At 32.9% G+C, this 19,034-nt stretch overlaps 3 protein-coding genes across 3 annotated transcripts; 2 read left to right on the forward strand and 1 right to left on the reverse strand.

Annotated features, from left to right (window-relative positions):
* Positions 1 to 4,736: 4,736 nt before the first annotated feature.
* LOC137808152 (ras-related protein RABH1b-like) lies at positions 4,737 to 9,852 on the forward strand. Its single transcript, XM_068609113.1, has 6 exons — positions 4,737 to 5,115; positions 5,963 to 6,033; positions 7,468 to 7,556; positions 8,084 to 8,195; positions 9,044 to 9,134; positions 9,521 to 9,852. Exons 1-6 carry the CDS (start codon positions 4,999 to 5,001, stop codon positions 9,659 to 9,661), a joined length of 621 nt encoding a protein of 206 aa, XP_068465214.1. The 5' UTR covers positions 4,737 to 4,998; the 3' UTR covers positions 9,662 to 9,852.
* Positions 9,853 to 11,511: 1,659 nt separating this feature from the next.
* Positions 11,512 to 14,036, forward strand: LOC137808153 (pentatricopeptide repeat-containing protein At3g29230-like). The gene has a single exon (XM_068609114.1). The coding sequence runs from the start codon at positions 11,650 to 11,652 to the stop codon at positions 13,441 to 13,443; it is 1,794 nt and encodes a 597-aa protein (XP_068465215.1). The 5' UTR covers positions 11,512 to 11,649; the 3' UTR covers positions 13,444 to 14,036.
* A 689-nt stretch (positions 14,037 to 14,725) lies between these two features.
* LOC137808154 (expansin-like B1) lies at positions 14,726 to 16,702 on the reverse strand. Its single transcript, XM_068609115.1, has 5 exons — positions 16,504 to 16,702; positions 16,311 to 16,417; positions 15,650 to 15,831; positions 15,380 to 15,512; positions 14,726 to 15,078 (listed from the first exon to the last, which is right to left on the reverse strand). Exons 1-5 carry the CDS (start codon positions 16,625 to 16,627, stop codon positions 14,872 to 14,874), a joined length of 753 nt encoding a protein of 250 aa, XP_068465216.1. The 5' UTR covers positions 16,628 to 16,702; the 3' UTR covers positions 14,726 to 14,871.
* Between the last annotated feature and the right edge of the window lie 2,332 nt (positions 16,703 to 19,034).

The raw sequence follows: 19,034 nt of genomic DNA on the forward strand, positions 1-19,034 counted from the left end.
TCTCAGACAAATATACATTATTCTTTATTTTTATTTTTTATTAATATATTTAAATTAAACATATAAATATGTTATCTTCTTTGTTTTCTTAAGTGCCATTTAAGTTTTTTTAAGATAAAAAATATTAAATTTTATTGATTTTAATAGAATATTTCTAAGGTTATATTTTATTTTTATTTATTTCTATATAATAATAAACACAATGTCAATTTACGTGTTCCAAACAAAACTATACATATGTATGACACTGTGTGCCAATTCATTACTCAGATAAAGCCATTGAAGACAATCTAAAAAAAATTATATTAAATTATTTAAAAAAAATTGGAAACACACTGAACATTTTAAAAACATACTAACGAAATTAAATTTTACCCTCTTAATATAGAAATTAAAAGGGTAATTAAACTTAAAAATATTTTAAATAATTGGTATTAATAAAAAGAAATATAAATATTAATACATATATAATGAATTTTAATTTATTAGAGATATTTTTTTGCTGGTAGTCTTTTTATCTCTAAATTTAATTGTTAATATGTTGATTTTTGTTAGTGAGATGATTCAATTCTAAGATTCATTCTTTTCCTTCTATTCTTACTATTGAGTTAATCTTATATTTATTTATTTAATAATTATTAAGTTTATTTAACTCTTGCGCGAATAGATTGACCCCAGGGTCCAAAAAATAATTTTCTTAAAGTTTATATAAATAAACAATGAAAGCTTGAAAAATATAAAAGAACTAAAAATTATCCAATAAACCATAAAAAAACTCGACACTTCTAACTTTTTTATATAAGAAATATATATACTAAAAGGAGATCAATATATATTAAAGTGTTCGATTAAGAAATTATTAATATTTTTTAATTAAATACCATATAGTAGCACCTTAAAAGAATAATAGCAAACTGATACTGGGTGAGGCACATGTTCAGCAAAATGGTAATATATTCTTCAGAATAATGCACATGCCTATACTGAGAGCAGTTTGTTGGAGGTTAATCTGATGAGTGCTGATAGGCAAATATTTCAGAATGTGATTGAAGTGGTGAATCATACGAATAATATGCCTCTAATTCAGAGTGATCAGAGGGTCGAAGAGATGCAGAAAATGCAGAACCCTGCTACTGTTGCTCTGGATCAGGATTCACAAGATATACAGCAGCAGAGGTTGAATGTACTGAGTCCTCTGATGAATGACTGTGAAGTGGAAATTGTGCAAGAATCACAGATTTTAGAGGAGCCTGCTACTGATAAGAAGGAGGAAGCACACCAAATTTCTTTGGTTTTGCAGCTGGATACTAAAACTTTATCTAAGTTTTGGGGTGATCGGGTTGATAGAGAAGGTGAAATTGAATTTGATTCTGAGTTGGAAACTCCATTCCAAAAAGTTGTTAAAAAGGAAGGGGAGGCCTCTTAAGAACAAAAATCCCTAGAAGGGTGCTTCAAAAAAGCATGTTCATGGACTTTAAATGCCTGTACTTTAGTGCTAGAGACATAGCAAATAACAACACGAAAAATTGCCTCACAAAAATCTGTAAAGATTCTAATGCGGATTTGGTTTTTATTTCAGAGCCTATTATAAAATAGAGTAGATGTCCTCAAATTATTGGTTCATTTTGTTTTCTGTGAATGTGCAGGGCCAAAAACTTATGTAGCAGTGGTATAAGGTGCCAATACATAAACTGACAGATGAATTCTCTGGGACAATTTGACTGCGCTGCAGCAGAGATTCATGGGGAATCGGGTGGTGCTTGTTGTGTTGTGACTTCAATGCTATTCTTAGTAGTGAAGAAAAAAGAGGAGGTAATGTTCCTAATGCTCTATGATCTATCCTTTGCTGATTTTAAGAATTAGATGAACATAAATGATATGATGGATATTCCTACTCATGAACATGATTTTACTTCGACTTATCGGCGTAAGGGTAAGGGTAAGGGTAATCAACGGATTGATATGAGGATGGACAGAGCAGTTTGCAATGTAACCTGCCTGGATTTATGCAAGAATACAAGTTGTAGTACTTTTGGTAGATGTAACTCTGATCATCACCCAATTCTACTGCAGATGGGGGATTTGGTGTTGCAGAAATATTCTTCTTTTCGTTTCATGGTGTGGTGTGAGAGAGAGGATTGTCAGTAGATTATTCAATCGGTATGGACTCAACATGTTTTTGGTTGTCTAATGCTTGTGCTCCAAAGGAAACTTAAAATTCTTAAGGCTGCTTTGATTGAGTGGAATAAAAGTATTGTGGGTGATGTGCATAGACAAGTGGCTCGGTTACAACAAAATTTGCAATATATACAAAAACAAGTGCAGCAGTTTGGGGGAATCGTAGGATAGGATGCAGCAGAAGAAGCTTGTACAGGAAAAACTTAAGCAGCTTTGCATTTGAAGGAGGTTTTTTGGAAGGAGAAAACTAGTCTTAATTGGTTTGTGCTTTTCTTCTATTTTAAAATTGTATGATAAGGGTATAGTGTTGGAGAATCATGAACAGATTGAGAAGCATATTGTTGATTATTGTAAAGCTTGTATAGTGTTAATACTCAAGTAAAGGAGGATATTACATGTGTCTGATGAGGAATACATTCCTCAACTTGTGTCTGATGAGGAAAATCACATGTTAGCTGCCTTTCCCTCTTTAGAAGACGTGAAGGCTGCAGTTTTTGGTATGAACAAGCATGGAGCTCCTAGTCGTGATGATTTTGGTGTTTTCTTATTAAATTTATTGGCATATAAATGGTAAAGATGTTTATGCAGATATCTTTCAAAGTTTCATGCAAAACTGGATATTCTCTTGTATGAGTTCTTATGTTCTTACCCTAATTCCTAGAATCACCAATGTTGCTAGGTCACTTATTTCTGACCCATTGTTTTAGTTCATTTTCGTTTCACTTATTATTATTGTTTGTAGAATCATAACCAAAAATAAGAATGGTTTTGTAGGAGAACTTTAAAAATTGCAGTGTTATTGCTTCGGAAAAAATGCATTGTTATTGCTTCGGAAGCTATTAATCTTTCAGATAAAAAATATTTAGGTGGTGTGGCTGTCAAAGTGGACATAAAACGGCTTTTGATGCTTTGGATTGGAATGATCTTATTATTGTTTTAAGTGGTTTTGGTTTTGATACTAGATTCTTCAGTTGGATAAAAACGATTCTAAATTCTGGCAGGCTTCTTACGTTGTTATAATGGTGTTCGTCATCTTTCTCCTTTATTGTTCTGCATTGCTGAAGGTCTTGGTAAACTTCTTTTGATGTTGTCTTCCTCTGGTGCCATACAAAGCAGGATAAGGTTAAGCGGTAAATTTGTTCCTTTTCACGTGTTATATGCTGATGATATATCTGAAAAACTTACAAATGTTGTTAAAAAAGTACGATTATGCTTGGGGACAATGGGTGAATAATGAGAAAAGCAATTTCTATACTGCTATGAAAGCTTCACCTCGGTTTGTTAAATCCATTGTGCAAAACCTTGGTTTCTCTAGAGGCAGTGTTCCATTTGTCTATCTTGGTTTGCAGCTTGTGCAGGGAGCATCAAGAGACTTTGCAACATCTTTTTCTGGATTAGCCCTGGTCATTGGTAGTTGTAAGCTTACCAAAAATTTAACGGATAATAATGTTGATGATTTAATTGTTGTCAAATATTTTAATATTAATACACATGCTAAAAACAGGGGGTTGGCATGGTTAAATGCATGCAGATGGCTGCACCAGGTTTGGCTGTCATTTGAAGGCATTAGTACAGAGTATTCAGAGAGTTTTCACAACTCAATAGTAAATTATTTCAGATTATAATTAATAAAAAAAAACCATTCATGTAAAGACAAGAAATTTTAAAAAATTATAATTTTATTATGAATTTCTTAAAATAACATTTTTCATACGAATTAATGAATTTGCTCTTAAATGCATATAAAAGAAGAGCTTTGGAGTAGCAACTTGGTTACGTTGCCATTTATACGAAAAAGAAGAAGATAAAATTATAGCGTTTACACTTAAAAATCATTTATATATTAGTTTCTTTTATCTCTTTTAGTACCTAGGCATTTAAATGAAAAATTAAGAATGATATGTATGAGAAGTAAAAGAGATTAAAATAATATTTATAATAACAAAGTTAGATAATTTTTAAATATGGTATTGTTAAAATTAAGAGGGATGTCTTTCGATTTAGAACATAGTTTAATTAGAAACCGTGATTTCCAGCTTCAATAGCCTGTCTTTTCTGATCTTTCTCCCTTCTCTCTTATATTAAGTTTTTTCCTGTATCTAATCTTCTTTCCATGCCCTCAAAAGTATAAAACATAAAATCTGTATAACTATGAAAACTAAATGAATAATAAATTAGTTAATGATATTTTATAAAACAAAATCTTGAATCTAAGTTGACTTCTTAACGCGTAAATCAAACCCGACACTTTAATTTTAAAAAGTAATTGATCCTAGGCTGTCATTTGTAATTGATTTGTATTAATCGTTTAAATCATAGCCTTGCCGACATGCATTCTACCGGTTCAGACATCCAGCACCAATTGATATTTGATAACTCTTCATCAATTTTTTAAAGTACCAATTAATAAATTATATTATTTGATTTTGGTAAATGAAAATAAATCTAAAGTAATATTTATTTTCTAAAAATTTATCTAAACAGAGCCATAAACACCTTAATTCGTACTCTCAATAAATTGAATATATAAAGTTAAAGTTTATGCAAGATTATTGGTTGACCAGCTAAGAACTAATCCTAAACGATCTTAAAAAAAACATAATAGCGATCTGTTTTCGAAATAATAATATAATAAAAAGAGTTAAGTAACACCAGCACCCACCCATCATAATCAAAACATCACAGTGCTTTTCTTTCTTTGTGAGATTGGCGAAGAGAGAAAAGTAAATCAAATTGTTGAAAGAATTGAATTGGATTCATTGCAGAGTGAACTGTTCCACAAATCTGAGTTGTGCATTGCATTGTGGTTTATTTGTGAGAATGGCGCCAGTGTCGGCTCTCGCAAAGTACAAGCTAGTGTTCTTGGGCGATCAGTCCGTTGGTAAAACCAGCATCATCACTCGCTTCATGTACGACAAATTCGACAACACTTATCAGGTTTTCTTCTTTCAGATCCAATCGTATTTTCACTATTTTTAGCCCAATCTTTCTCCATTTTTTTTATAAAATCAAGAGATCACGGTTTTACTGTGGGATGTGATCATTACTGTGGGAAGAGGATTGGCCATGTTTACGGAATTCAGCTTCCTCGTTTGTTTTTAAGAAAATCATAGTTCAACGACGCCAATGTGTTTTCGGATGTGGAATTCTTTTTATCATTCTCCTTTCACCTTTTGAGTTTTACCGTTTCCCCCTCTTTCCGATACTGATTAGCATGTAGGCATTTGTGATCATTTCACTCCAAAAGTTTGGTGCCTAATGTAATTGTGATTCTGATATGTTTATGTTGAATGATGCAACTCCATTGGAGGAATTAGCATAGGGAGGAGAGTAGCAGAAAACAGTTTCCAGTGAAGCACATGTCTCAAAAACTTGAGCTATATGGAGGTCAAATACTTTAGTTTAGTAGTAAATTATTACCTGTTAGTAGAAAAACTAGGAACTAAATGTAATTAATCTTTGACTGGGTCATTGGATCTATTTACTCAACCTCGGTAGCACCAGTAATGCTACTTCCTTTTCAACCTGCAAATGAAACTAGAGTCCACAGTTTACTATATCCTTTGTTTTCTCTCAATGTGTATCCGTATCTGTACACATTATGAGCAGATATAATTGTAGACAGACATTCACTGAATTGTTTACATTTTTCTTGCATTATGTCTTGTGCATATTCTTGCATTATGTCTTATGCATATTCTTGCATTACGTCCATTTCCATTTTTCCAAATTGAGTCGTTCACAATTTAATAGCTCTCAAAACTTATTTTTGTTTGTAAAACAGGCTACAATTGGTATCGACTTTCTGTCAAAAACTATGTATCTTGAAGATCGAACTGTTAGACTGCAGTTGTGGTAAGATGTTACTTGATCATTTTTTAAAACTCTACTCGGAAGTGTAAGGAATAGTTGCGAAAAGAAAAATGATGGAAAGGGAAGAAAATGCTGTTTCGTCTAGATTTAAATTAGGATGAAAGGGAAGAAGGGGAATGCCAATGCTATTATTTTAACTATCTAATTTTGGCGTTCCTTATTCAGTATAAAGAGATACTGGAATACTAAATTTTGGAATCCTGTAGAGTGAGTAAAGATAACTTCCATGCAAATAAGGGGCAAACAATGTCTCCTTCCCTTCCCTTTTTTATCAACTTTCATCCAATCCTAAAATATGCAAATTACTGAACTGCGCACAAATCATAATTTTGATGTTTATCTTGTTTCTTTTGTATGTTATATATATAATTTTTTATTTCAAGGACTTATTTGCTATATCAGAAAGTGCATTAGTGAAGATAAGATATTTTAAGATCGCTAACATGTTCCTTTCTTCTCTGAAAAAATTTAGAGCCAATTACATTGACACTTCTGATTAGCCAATATTAAACTTATACCCCGCCTTTTTTTAGAACACAAAAAGCCTTCTGAGTTCTATAATGCCATGGCAGTCTCACCCTTCTTTCGTTAGGGAACTGTTTCCAAATATAAGGTCGTCATGTGAGGTACAATTGCTTCTTTAATGCATTTGTCTTTCTCATTGTAGCTAAATTAAAAAATTCAGGAATGTCCGGTTTGAATTGAAGAAACTCCACAAGTGACACACCCATAACTTGATTTGGAGTTATATGAATAATTTTAGACATGAAAATGCATTAAACAGATATTTTAGGTATGAAAATGATATGTAAAACTCATGTGATAACTTTACGTTAACAGACACAGCCCAAAGGAATAGGGAATAGTGAGTGGCCAGCATTATAAAGTCAAAAAAAGGTGAGTGTAATATTACTAAAGGGGGGAAGGTCTCAGAGTAATTTAGTAAAAAATTTATCCATTTACCTTAATCTCATACATACCTTTTAGTCTCACTACAATGTCTATTTGCAATGGCTTCTAAATATTGTTAGCTCTTCTTGTATATTCCTTTGTACATTATAGTATAAAAGCAGGTTTTGAAGTGGATTGATTTTAGCTGAAGATGATGCTGCAAACCATATTATAATCAGCAGCATTTTTTTTTAACACACTAACTTGCAATGTATGAAAAAAAAATAAAAACTAATTAAAAAACCTAAGCGTTAAGAACAAATCAGCAGCATTTGATTTCTTCTGCTTTTGCATATTTGACTTTATTTCAAATATTGATGTACAGTGGCTAACCGGATTGAATTCAATTTGGTTGGCAATTTTTTAGCTTCCATACAAAAGCATGACACTATTGTACTTTAATTGAATTCCTTCAAGTTTTTTTCCTCTCCAAACCTCAGCTTTCTTTTTCATGTGTTGTCACAGGGATACAGCCGGGCAGGAAAGATTTAGAAGTCTTATTCCAAGCTACATTAGGGATTCATCTGTTGCTGTTATTGTTTATGATGTTGCAAGTAAGACACATAGATGTGCTTTCTTTCACCTATTTCCTTCACAATTTATAGTTTCTTGCACATTTTCACCACAACAATTATCAATAGTTATACTTGTTTTCTTTTCTCTTTTTTTTGGTGCCAGTTAATTAAAACGTAGATTTTGAAGAGCTGTGAGTTTGTGATTCATTATTCATTTCTTACTAGGGTGGAAGTGTTATATCTTAGAGGAACATGTACTTGGCTTATTAAAAAAGAACAAAAAAGTTTCACCTTATTTAAGTTATTCCTTTTTCTTTGGTTGGAATGTGAGTGAAATATTTGTTTTTCACATAAAGTGGGTCTGAAGGTTCCTGTGGCAACTAGGTGATACATTATCAGGAACCAGAGCTTCTGAAAAGTAGCTTTCTCTTGCAGCTGCTACTTGTTATTCTTAGACAACATGAATCTCTCTGAACGATTCAAAGAATTTGTGCATATTTTTTGTTCATTGCTCCTAAACATATTGATGGGATGCTTTTTTATTATTTACTATTCTTGTCATATAGGCCGTCAGACTTTCTTAAACACATCAAAGTGGATAGAAGAGGTGCGCAGTGAAAGAGGCAGTGATGTTATTGTTGTTCTTGTTGGGAATAAAACTGATCTTGTGGACAAAAGGTAATTGCTAATCAATGGTAGACTGACTTCATCTGGTACTTTGTACAGGCCTGTTTCATGACATGGCTCTCTTGAAATGTTTTAATGACCTATTTCATATTGATTTTTGGCTAATTATAAATTCAACACCGGGTGAAACTTTGGGCTAGTTTAGTAAAGAAGATATTGTTTGATCAAGGAATGTACACCCTGCACAAATAATCATTTCATTACAATCACTGGCTAGACTGTGGGATGAAACTCAGAACAATACTGTGAGCAATAGATGGAAGTTTATAAAAATTGGTCAATCATATAAAAGAGGATTAGTGTTTCATGGTGAAATGAGTTATGAATTGTTTAAGATCTTGACTACATACCGGGAACAGTTATGGTGCCACTGTTCCCAGCCTTGAATAGTTCCTTGAGAATAAATGACTCACGACAAGTATTTCCCATTAAGATGAAATGAATAACAACTCAAGCTTTAAATTAGGCATATACATCATCACAAACTTATTTTGCAATGCATGAAAGAAAACTAAGAATGTTGTGAGAACTTCATTTACTATTTTAGGCTTTTGTAGCGTGAATGGTTTTACCCGTGAGATGCTTCTTTAATGCTCTGTATGCAGGTTTGAATGTCTTATGAACTGTTTTACATTTTCATTCAGTACATTATTTCTGCCATGCCATTGCTATAGTACAGTGACTAATAATTTATTACAAATATTTATTAATCCCTTATATGCAAATAGTTGCCAATGAAATGCTTGACAATTCACCTTGCATCCTATTACAGGAAAAAAAATGGTTGCCAGAATAATGTATTTTTTGCATTGTCTTTTATTTTATAAATGACACTACAGGCAAGTGTCTACAGAGGAGGGGGAAGCAAAGTCCCGAGAGCTGAACGTTATGTTTATTGAAGCTAGTGCAAAAGCTGGCTTTAATATAAAGGTAAACATCTCCCTTCTTTGCCATAAATATTTAATAACTATCAGCTTGAAATTATCTAGAAAAAAGTTATGCTCACCACTTGGTTGTGAGAAGCATGTATTTTATTGTATTTTTTAATAATTTATCTTGGAAGTCAATAAGATTTTCTTGTATAAAGCCTGTTATTTTGCTTTGGGTGACATGTTTTAAATGGTTCAAATGAGAGATAGTAGTTAAAAGTCCTCCAGACAACGGTTTTTTCTACAAATCAACATAAAACTTTCCTGGAGTTTGCTTCTTGTATGTTGGAATTTAGATATACTTGCCGGCATTTATGATATAAGTATTGCTTTATATGCTTGGTCCAGACATTTTATTGTACTGCTTTATGAAACCTACATTTTTAGGCCCTCTTTCGAAAAATTGCTGCTGCATTACCCGGAATGGAGACACTATCTGCCACAAAACAGGAAGATATGGTCGACGTGAACCTAAGGTCTTCTGGTAACCATGATTCCCAATCTCAGTCGGGTGGATGTGCTTGCTAAATGTGCCTTGTCCTAAAGTTTTGTATCTTTCTGCTTCATGCTATTTATTTGGGAATGTGTTTGCCTCAGTTCTGTAAAGATTCATTAGTCCTTAAGACTTGAACAACTTTATGTGAGAGAAATTACTGAAAACAAGTGGAGAGGTAGCAATGAATGAACTAATATTACACGTATAATTGGTTAGTTGGTTATACATTATTGTTTGGTTTGACTAAAAGACAGAAGTCCACATTGACGCCTTCTACTACTGTTCTTTATCATAACTATGAAAGCTAGCTAGGAATGTATTCAAATTTAGAAGAAACATTCTCAGTTTCCAATCTATCTACTACATTGTGTTACCCAAATTTTAGTTAGTCTGTGAAATTATAAGCCCTGATCATTTTAGTTTATTTAAAAAAAATATTTTTACAAAATAATTATTCACTTTAATGTATAAAAATGTTAATGGTATTTTGTATAGATAAAAAAGACTATCTATAGAAACAGAAGATAAAACTATCAGGCTTTTCATGAATAAAAGAAGGAATTATTCTTTTTTAGCAAGGTTAACATTCTCGAACACCTTGTATTAGTTAAACTTTATTAAAAATTTGATATTTTGGTGGATCTCACTTATAAATTATGAGAAAGAGTTATTAAGTAAGAAATGAGATTTATACAAAATTGATGTTATAGATCTAGCTTCTTCTTTTTTCATTTTTTAGCTGGTTTTTATAGGTATCCTCCCAAGATGTTTGAGATTATTTATCTCCCTCAAATGTGTTATGACCATTTATAAGCTTATTTTCAAACGTGTTCCTTTCTACCGATTTGCGGAAAAGGGACTTCAGGGGTGCCTCTAGCCTTTGCTTTTTTTTACACTGTGCACTTACCTATGTATGCAGATATTCATTTCCTTCTTCATTCTTGCTTGTGGTTCTTTGGTTACTGCGACTTGCGTTCGTGATGTGTGAAGTGCAGTTTAGTGGTATTCATTTGAAGAAAAGTGGTGCTCGTGACACTGCTTTCCTGGTGTTTGCAAGTTTTGTAGGTGTTAAAAGTAAGTTTGCATGAAGTAAGTTTCCATGACTGATAACGAGAAAATGGGAGATGATAAATGAGACACGAAAAGTTTTCGCAAGTGTGCAACATGAACAATCAATGTAACAACATTGAACTCTTCATCTAAACCAAGGATTTATGCAAAAATGACGAATTGGTTCATGACTTGAAGAAAGTACATATATCAACCACCACAACATCAAAAAATCTATATTAAACTAAATATTCTGTTTAATTTCATTTTTATGTCATTCAATCATGTGTATTCCTTTACGAGTATTTATGTCAAATTTCAATTATTCATTAACTACTCATTTAAATATTTTCTTATTAATTTTACTATTATATCTTTCTATTTTACTTCTTTCCAAAAAGATTGTGGTTGTGGATATCAAATTTTTAAAAATTCAATCATTTATTAATGATTTTTTTTATACTTTTTGAGACATTTTTGTATTTTAGGCTTTTAGTTTACGATTTAGATTTAGAATTTCAACACTATTTTTTAATTGATTTTTAATTAAAAAGTAACTAAACTTTTTTAATTTTATAAATTTTTTCAAATTAATAATTCAATTAATTATTTTAATCTTTCTAAAAACAAAATCAAAAACAAGAAATCAACAACAGAAAATCCACAACTTTGGTGTAAATTTCACATAACTAAAATCTTAAATGATATATTCCCAATTTTCTCCACAAAAATCATACTATATATATACACGACTTTTCCAAAATAATTTTTCAAAAAAGTACTTAATTACTCACCTATTTTTGTAATAAAAAAATGTTCTCAACATTCTGGCTAGTTCATATTTGGTCTCTTGCCAATATTACTTCTCACTGGAACAGAGGCAAAAGGTAAGTTACATATATTTAGTGTTTTGTAGTTTTAGAGTGACTGGAACGCCATGTAAGTTAACGGGCAACGCAGGCAAAAGGCAATGACAGTTAGGGGGAAACACGAACAAGTGCTGTTTGCGGCGCTGGAGTCACGGAAGGAGTTGCAGGAGTTGAGGCAGCTTCTGGTCCAACTGGTCGTTTCTGGCCTCTCCCAACACCCTCTCTTCGCCACCTCAGCCATCAAGAAACTGTCTTCCCATTCCCTCACTCTCCCACGCGCCACTTCCTTTTTCGACCATCTCCACCATCCTGATGCGTTTCACTGTAACACCATCATTCGCGCCTACACTCGTAAGTCCGATTTCTCAGCTGCTCTCAGCTTCTACTACCACAGAATGCTCCCTCGTTCCGTCCTTCCCAACCACTACACTTTCCCCCTCTTGATCAAACTTTGTACCGACATTGGGTCGCTCCGAGAAGGGCTAAAGGGTCATGCCCGGATTATTAAATTCGGCTTCGGGTATGATTTGTTCGCACGGAACTCGCTGATTCGGATGTACTCTGTTTTCGGCAGAATAAGACTTGCCCGGATGCTTTTTAACGAAAGTTCTAGGTTGGATTTGGTTAGTTATAACTCCATGGTTGATGGATATGTGAAGAATGGGGAAATCGGTGCTGCTCGTCAGTTGTTTGATGAAATGCCTGAGAGGGATGTTTTAAGTTGGAATTGCATGATTGCGGGGTTCGTGGGGATTGGGGATTTAGATACTGCTAATGAGTTGTTTGAGACAATGCCTGAGAGGGATGTTGTTTCTTGGAATTGCATGATTGATGGGTGTTCGAAGGTTGGGAATGCTTCTCTGGCTGTTGAGTTTTTCAATCGGATGCCTGCGTCTGTTAAGAATGTGGTTTCGTGGAATTCCATGTTGGCGCTGCATGCACGTGTGAAGAATTATGGTGAGTGTTTGAGGCTGTTTGGGAGAATGATGGAAGGAAGAGAGGTAATGCCGAATGAGGCAACCTTAGTGAGTGTGCTCACTGCATGTGCGAGTTTAGGGAGGCTTGGTCTGGGCATGTGGGTTCATTCTTTTATCAGAAGTAACAACATTAAATCTGATGTCTTGCTTTCAACATGTCTGTTGACAATGTATTCAAAATGTGGGGCTATGGATTTGGCCAGGGATGTTTTTTATGAGATGCCGGTCAGAAGCGTTGTGTCATGGAACTCTATGATCATGGGGTATGGATTGCATGGGAATGGGGACAAAGCTCTTGAATTGTTCTTGGAGATGGAGAAGGAAGGTACGCAACCAAATGATGCCACTTTTATCTGTGTGTTATCTGCTTGTACGCATGCCGGAATGGTCATGGAAGGTTGGTGGTACTTTGATCTCATGCGTCGAGTTTACAAAATTGAGCCCAAGGTTGAACACTATGGTTGCATGGTTGATCTTCTGGCTCGAGCTGGTTTGGTGGAAAATTCAGAAGAGCTTATAAGGAAGGTTCCTTTGAAGGCTGGATCTGCAGTATGGGGAGCTCTACTTTCTGGTTGTACGAACCACTTAGAGTCGGAGCTTGGAGAGATTGTAGCTAAGAGACTTATTGAGTTAGAGCCACAGGATATTGGCCCTTATATTCTGCTTTCAAATATGTATGCTGCTCAAGGGAGATGGGATGACGTTGAACGAGTAAGATTGATGATAAAAGAGAAGGGGTTACAGAAAGAAGCAGCGTCCAGCTTGGTTCATCTCGAAGATTTTGAATCTAAATATTTTGCTAAGAATAATTCAGGGTATAGGAAAAGGATAATGCACTCGATGTTGAGTGAATTAGGAACGCAGATGAAATTATCCGTTGGACAATCAATTAAGGAAGACAGTTTCATACCTAGGTAAAGAGCAGAGTCTCTATTTCAAACACTAATGAGAGAGAAACAAAGTGCGAGTTAAGAAATGAGACATGTTATGGATACCAAGGAAAAAGATCCCATAACACATAATAGCAGATGGCACTAAAAACGACCGTGTTGCGGGATGGAGATTCTACGATGGTTCAGATTGGTCCCACCGAAGGTTTTGGGTCTCTGAATTTTCTGGTGAAAGATAATTCATTTATTTGATGAAGAATGACATGCTCCGTCTTTTGGATAATTATAAATTGTCAATCCATAAAACCCACAGTAGAGAATAAATATTTGGAAGATGGATTGTGAAGATGGAATGCATAAGAAGATTTTCATCGACTTTGTTTCTCAAGTGTTGTTGGGTCGTATGGTGCATATATGAAATGGAATTTTAAGGAAAGCCAGTGGCTGGTCGTGGGATGAGAGAATGATAAATCTTTCCAAGACAAGGAACAGACCCACATACAAAGGACATTTATAAAGTACTTACATTTATCTTGTCTCAAAGATACAAATGAGAATTCAAGACTCTGTCTTCACTATTTTCTTAAGATTCATATCTACATCTATTTCTTTCTGTTCAAATGCTTGTAATTTCTATATTTTCTTTATTATATTCATAGCTGTATAATAGTTTATTCGATGTACTCTTGGAAATATCATGAGAATGAATTATTTTTTTAAGCCTTCCAAACTGTCTCTCTGCGCCGCACAAACGCGGGTGCTAGCGCCTGTGTTGTTGGGCGAAGAGCTAGCAAAAAAAAATGTTCGAGGAATTGTTTTCTGAGTTTATTAGACATAATTTTGGAAAATTAATTTATTCTTCTGTTGTATAGTCATTTGTCAGTACTATATTTGCTCCATAAATTGTTAACTTGTTCGAGAGAAATGAAAGCATTACTCCAACTTTAAGCTGCTTGACTTTCCAACATTTGGAAGTTCTTTAGGATGCTAGCCATACTATTTGTAAACCATACCAATGAAATTTATTTCCATTCCTATTAATATTTCATGGCTTATTTTTGCATGCGGAGTTGTAATGTAATGACCGAATCTTTAATGTTTAGTGACAACCTTGTTTATTTCCTATCACAAATTGATAATCGTCTATTCACCTTGTCATTGATTAATGATATGACAATTTCAGTGGCTCAATTGTTGATCGATTGAAAGCTGCAGAGAAACTAAATGATATTTCAACATGCTTGTGAATATGATCGAGATACTTTAAACAATGAAATAACCAGGGAGTAGGGTGACATGTTACAGCAAGATCATAGAATTTCCTCAGTTCTCACTACTTTGGAGAAAAACAAATTATTGGAGGGCAATTAAATAGGGTAAATCGATTGAACTCAATATAATTAACTTATTTTTTATTTCGTTACAGACAAAGCAGATTAATCAGTCATTTCTGCTTCTATTGGTCCACTTGTATCCCTAAGTCGTACGTTTCTCCTGCCTTCCAGTCTTGTGGAATGTCATTAACTGGAACGACCCATGATTCGTCTCCCTCTTCTTCAGCACTAAACAACATCCTCAAAGCCAAAGGTCCACTTGGTGGCGCGGTAGTGGTCCATACTGCCCCGTGACTCCGATCCAGTAACTTGCACACAAAGTTCTGAGTCTGCACTTGGCAAAAAGATATTACACTCACATTACTTTTCATCTATCTAACTGGACCCTACTGATACACCCTTTTAAACTGAATGAAGAGTTGAACCATTCACTGTGTCTTGTCAAATATACTGATGTCTACTAGTTAACTACTGGATAAAAAAATTATAAGCTTCATTATTATAGAAAATCAGTAAAATGATCTTAAATTAAATATTCAATTTTTACCAAGTTCATGACTAAATTACATATTCAGAGATTTGTTAAAAAAAATTCTGATTAACTATTACCACGCGAAGGATAAAGCATACCTCGCAAAGTTGCACAGCAGTTATATCTCTACTTCCTTGTTGAAACCACAAGACAAAACCCAAATAGTGAGGGTTGTTGCTACTCTCATGTATCTTAACTGTAATGTTTTTGTTTGGGTAGCTGCATGAAACCCTGCAGATAAGAAGAGGCTAGTTCAGTCTTTCTAATTTATTGACTACAATCTACGTATAATTAACAAAAAGCAAAGGTTTATGCAGGCATGAATTAAAAAGATTGTTCTATATATATATCTGGAAGAATTATCCCACCGTCTATACTCAATATCAACTATGCCAAGAGCTAATAGAGAAGCAGCTGCATCCTTGTTGATAGCCATCCCACCAAAAGCACGTTGGCTAAGAATGAAGTCAGTGTTAGCACTTGAGCCTTGGTCAGTTATTACTATGGTGACACCATTTCCTGAGCAATAAACACTATTGCTACATCTCACCTGGCCAAAGTAAAATATAATGACAAATATTATTTTCAAACAATGAACTGTAATATAATGTATACTGTTATTTTGCAACGCACTGTTGTAGCATGCCTATTAAGTACAACTAATAAAATAGAGAAATGATACTTTTGACAATAAAATAATGTGAAAATAATTTAAAATTAATAACTTTAGTTTTGAATTTGCCTATACTTTATTGTTATTTTAATATATATCTTGAACTTTTGATGGGTCTGCTCATAATTATAGATTATGAACAAGGATTACCCGGAGGAAAGGTCAAACATAACAAAAAAAAAGTAAAAAGTTGCTTGTAAGTATGAGTATTAAAAAGTGATATATATGTGGCTTTTGCATTAATTAATTATGGTTTCTATCATCAGAAAACATGCATGGTCACATGTAACTAAACTAATCATCCTTTAGGTTGTGGTAATATATACTTAATATTATATATAGCTTGATGAACTCACCTGGTAACAGGCACCACAGCCAACACCATTTCGATAAAGATTAGATGCAGCTGATACATCCCCACCATTAACGGTGGCACCAAAGGAACCAAATCCACATGCACCAACTGCATCAAGTTATAAGAACATTTATATTAGCAAAATCTCATACATCTTTGTATTTTGTTTTCATCAATCAGTTTAATTCTCTCACCGTCTGTGCCATTTTCTTCAGAGTTTGGGTAATATGCTGCACGAGATTGAACAAAGGAAGTATCTGCCAGAGTTTGCATGAAAAGAAAGGTGGCAAGAAGAGGACACAAAAGAGAAAGAGCCATGTGTATGACAGAATTATGAAAGACTAAAAGCAAGGAATAAGATAAGAAGACAAGCTTGGCAATGCAATAGGGAACCGGATTTCTCCTATTTATAGAGAATTTGGTCAATGTTACCAACTTTGACATTCCAAATGTGTAGAATAAAAGTATTCACATTTTGAATAACAGGAATTTTGCTACCTTACGTTGTCTCAGTTACTTGGTTAGACTACCTGCAGTTTGTCTTAATTTGACGAGTAAAGCCACTTTAAATTTTGTATAAAATTAGGATTTGACTACTAATGAAATTGACAGAAGAAATATAAAGTGAAACTTATATATATGCACATTTTTCTCATCTCCACTATTTTTAATGGATGCTACAACTATGCTTCAAAGCTTTTAACAAGCTTCACATAATATACAGTTAAAATGTGAGATGCACAAAAAGGGAAAAACGATTTTCTCAAACAACTATTCTTAAATTGCACATGCTATTTGTTCTCCAATGGAAACCAATTGCTTTAAAGTACCACAATTATGACAACATCTACAATCACTAGCATACTTTTACGTTGGTGATTCTCTGTAATAAAGATGGGTGACAAAGTTATAATCATTTATATATTTATTTTACATTAATTTTAGAATGATCAATATTAGATGTAGTTTTGTTCTTGTTGGAGAACAATGTTGTAATATGAGATATGATTGTTGAGTCTGCTGAAGACAATGAGGAAAAATTCACGTGCAAAAGATTATTCGACGATCAAGTCACTAAGAATATAGAAGAATTATAAGTATATAAGTATATAAGTGAATATAAGAATTGAGTAAATACTCTCTATGAAATTAATATATTTATAGGTTGAGACTTCCCTTCATGCATGTTGGCACGTTTAAGTTGTTTGATGTTTTTTTATTTGAGATAGATAAGGTTGTTGTTCATGTTTAAAAAAACTTCTATATACTAAGAAAATAATGTAAAAGACCTTTCCCTTAAGGAAAATTGTAATATATAAATAAATGATCAATGATATTTCATGAAAAAGAATTATGTAAAGAAATTATTAATAATATTTTATAGGAAGAGTTACTGATTAGTATAATATCATTAATGAATAAAAATAGTAGATACAATGAACAAATATGAATCACTTTTGTTAGTCTTGATTTAACTTAGTTTATGAAATCATGATCACTTCTCGTCAAATACCATGTAAATGAAGATAAGAATCAAGACTCAAAAATTCCTTTATCATTATTAATTTCAATCGATTTTAGTTTATGATTAATCTTATTTTCAACATAGTTTTTGAAACCGATAAAAACAAAATGAAATTTGTGATTTAGAATGCAACAAATATAGCCAAGTACGAAAAAACAGCATAATACTTTGCACCATTGACAGCAGTAAACAAACAGTGTAGGTCTCCATATATATATATAGAGATATAATAGAAAAATTGTTATATATATGTTAGGATAGTTTAGAAATAAAAATAATAAATATTTTAAAATCTAATAAGGAACACTCAAAAAAAGTTGAGAATCTAAATTTGAATTCTTGTATGTGTTCTCAGAGATTGTGTAATAGGTTATCTTTAGTCTCTTTCTACAATTGAATTTGTTCTGATGGGAGAGAAAAACACTAATTCAATTGAAACTGACCTAACAAGAGAATTTCACATATGGATAAACATGTAATTAATATATATATATATTCATTTAATATTTATGATCAGAGACGATCTTAAACTTAGTCCTAAAATGTAATCTTCATATGAAAGCAAAAAAGGACTCAGGTTTTTTTAATTCTTATGTAGTAACTTTTTATAAGATGTTATGTTACTTCTATAGGTAAATTAAAAAAAATTGTTTTATTTTATATCATTATTCAAATTAAAATAAAATAAAAGTTATTATATATAAAGAATAAATATGAATGTACATTTTAATAGAAGGAAACTTTATTAATAATTAGTGACTGCTAGGTGGAGTTGGATGAATAGTTGAAATGAATAATATTCTTCATTAATTTCATTCAAATTTGATTATGATTTATGAGAGACAATTGACATTTGGTGACCTAATAATAGGTAGGCTAGAACCAAAGGTTGAAATGAAAATATGAAGTAGCCTGAAATGGAATATTATTAGGAGAATAGTTGGTCCTTCTGCACTCATTCGCATATTTTAGACTTCCCCACTTGGCCAATGGTATAAGGACCTCCATCTCCATTGGAAGCTGCTTAGAAATATCCATAGGAGTATGTTTGAAGGTACACTACACAGACAGGGACACAACTAATGCAAAAGTAGCAGACCTTTCCTTTTACTAGGTTGTTTCATGCTTATGTCATCACATTCTCAAGACTCATCTCATTATACTTATTTTCAAAAGCTATACATAATTATTATATATAAT

This window comes from Phaseolus vulgaris, chromosome 3 (assembly GCF_000499845.2).
Source record: "Phaseolus vulgaris cultivar G19833 chromosome 3, P. vulgaris v2.0, whole genome shotgun sequence".
Taxonomy (NCBI): Eukaryota; Viridiplantae; Streptophyta; class Magnoliopsida; order Fabales; family Fabaceae; genus Phaseolus; species Phaseolus vulgaris.

Excerpts from the sequence above, each read along its gene's own strand:
- LOC137808154 (XM_068609115.1), bottom strand. The coding sequence starts at position 16,627 with ATGGCTCTTTCTCTTTTGTGTCCTCTTCTTGCCACCTTTCTTTTCATG. Across the intron at positions 16,418-16,503 it reads TGAAGAAAATGGCACAGACG|TTGGTGCATGTGGATTTGGT; the intron begins GTGAGAGAATTA and ends AACTTGATGCAG. Across the intron at positions 15,079-15,379 it reads CTGCTGTGCAACTTTGCGAG|ACTCAGAACTTTGTGTGCAA; the intron begins GTATGCTTTATC and ends TGCCAAGTGCAG.
- LOC137808152 (XM_068609113.1), top strand. The coding sequence starts at position 4,999 with ATGGCGCCAGTGTCGGCTCTCGCAAAGTACAAGCTAGTGTTCTTGGGC. Across the intron at positions 5,116-5,962 it reads AATTCGACAACACTTATCAG|GCTACAATTGGTATCGACTT; the intron begins GTTTTCTTCTTT and ends TTTGTAAAACAG. Across the intron at positions 6,034-7,467 it reads ACTGTTAGACTGCAGTTGTG|GGATACAGCCGGGCAGGAAA; the intron begins GTAAGATGTTAC and ends GTGTTGTCACAG.
- LOC137808153 (XM_068609114.1), top strand. The coding sequence starts at position 11,650 with ATGACAGTTAGGGGGAAACACGAACAAGTGCTGTTTGCGGCGCTGGAG.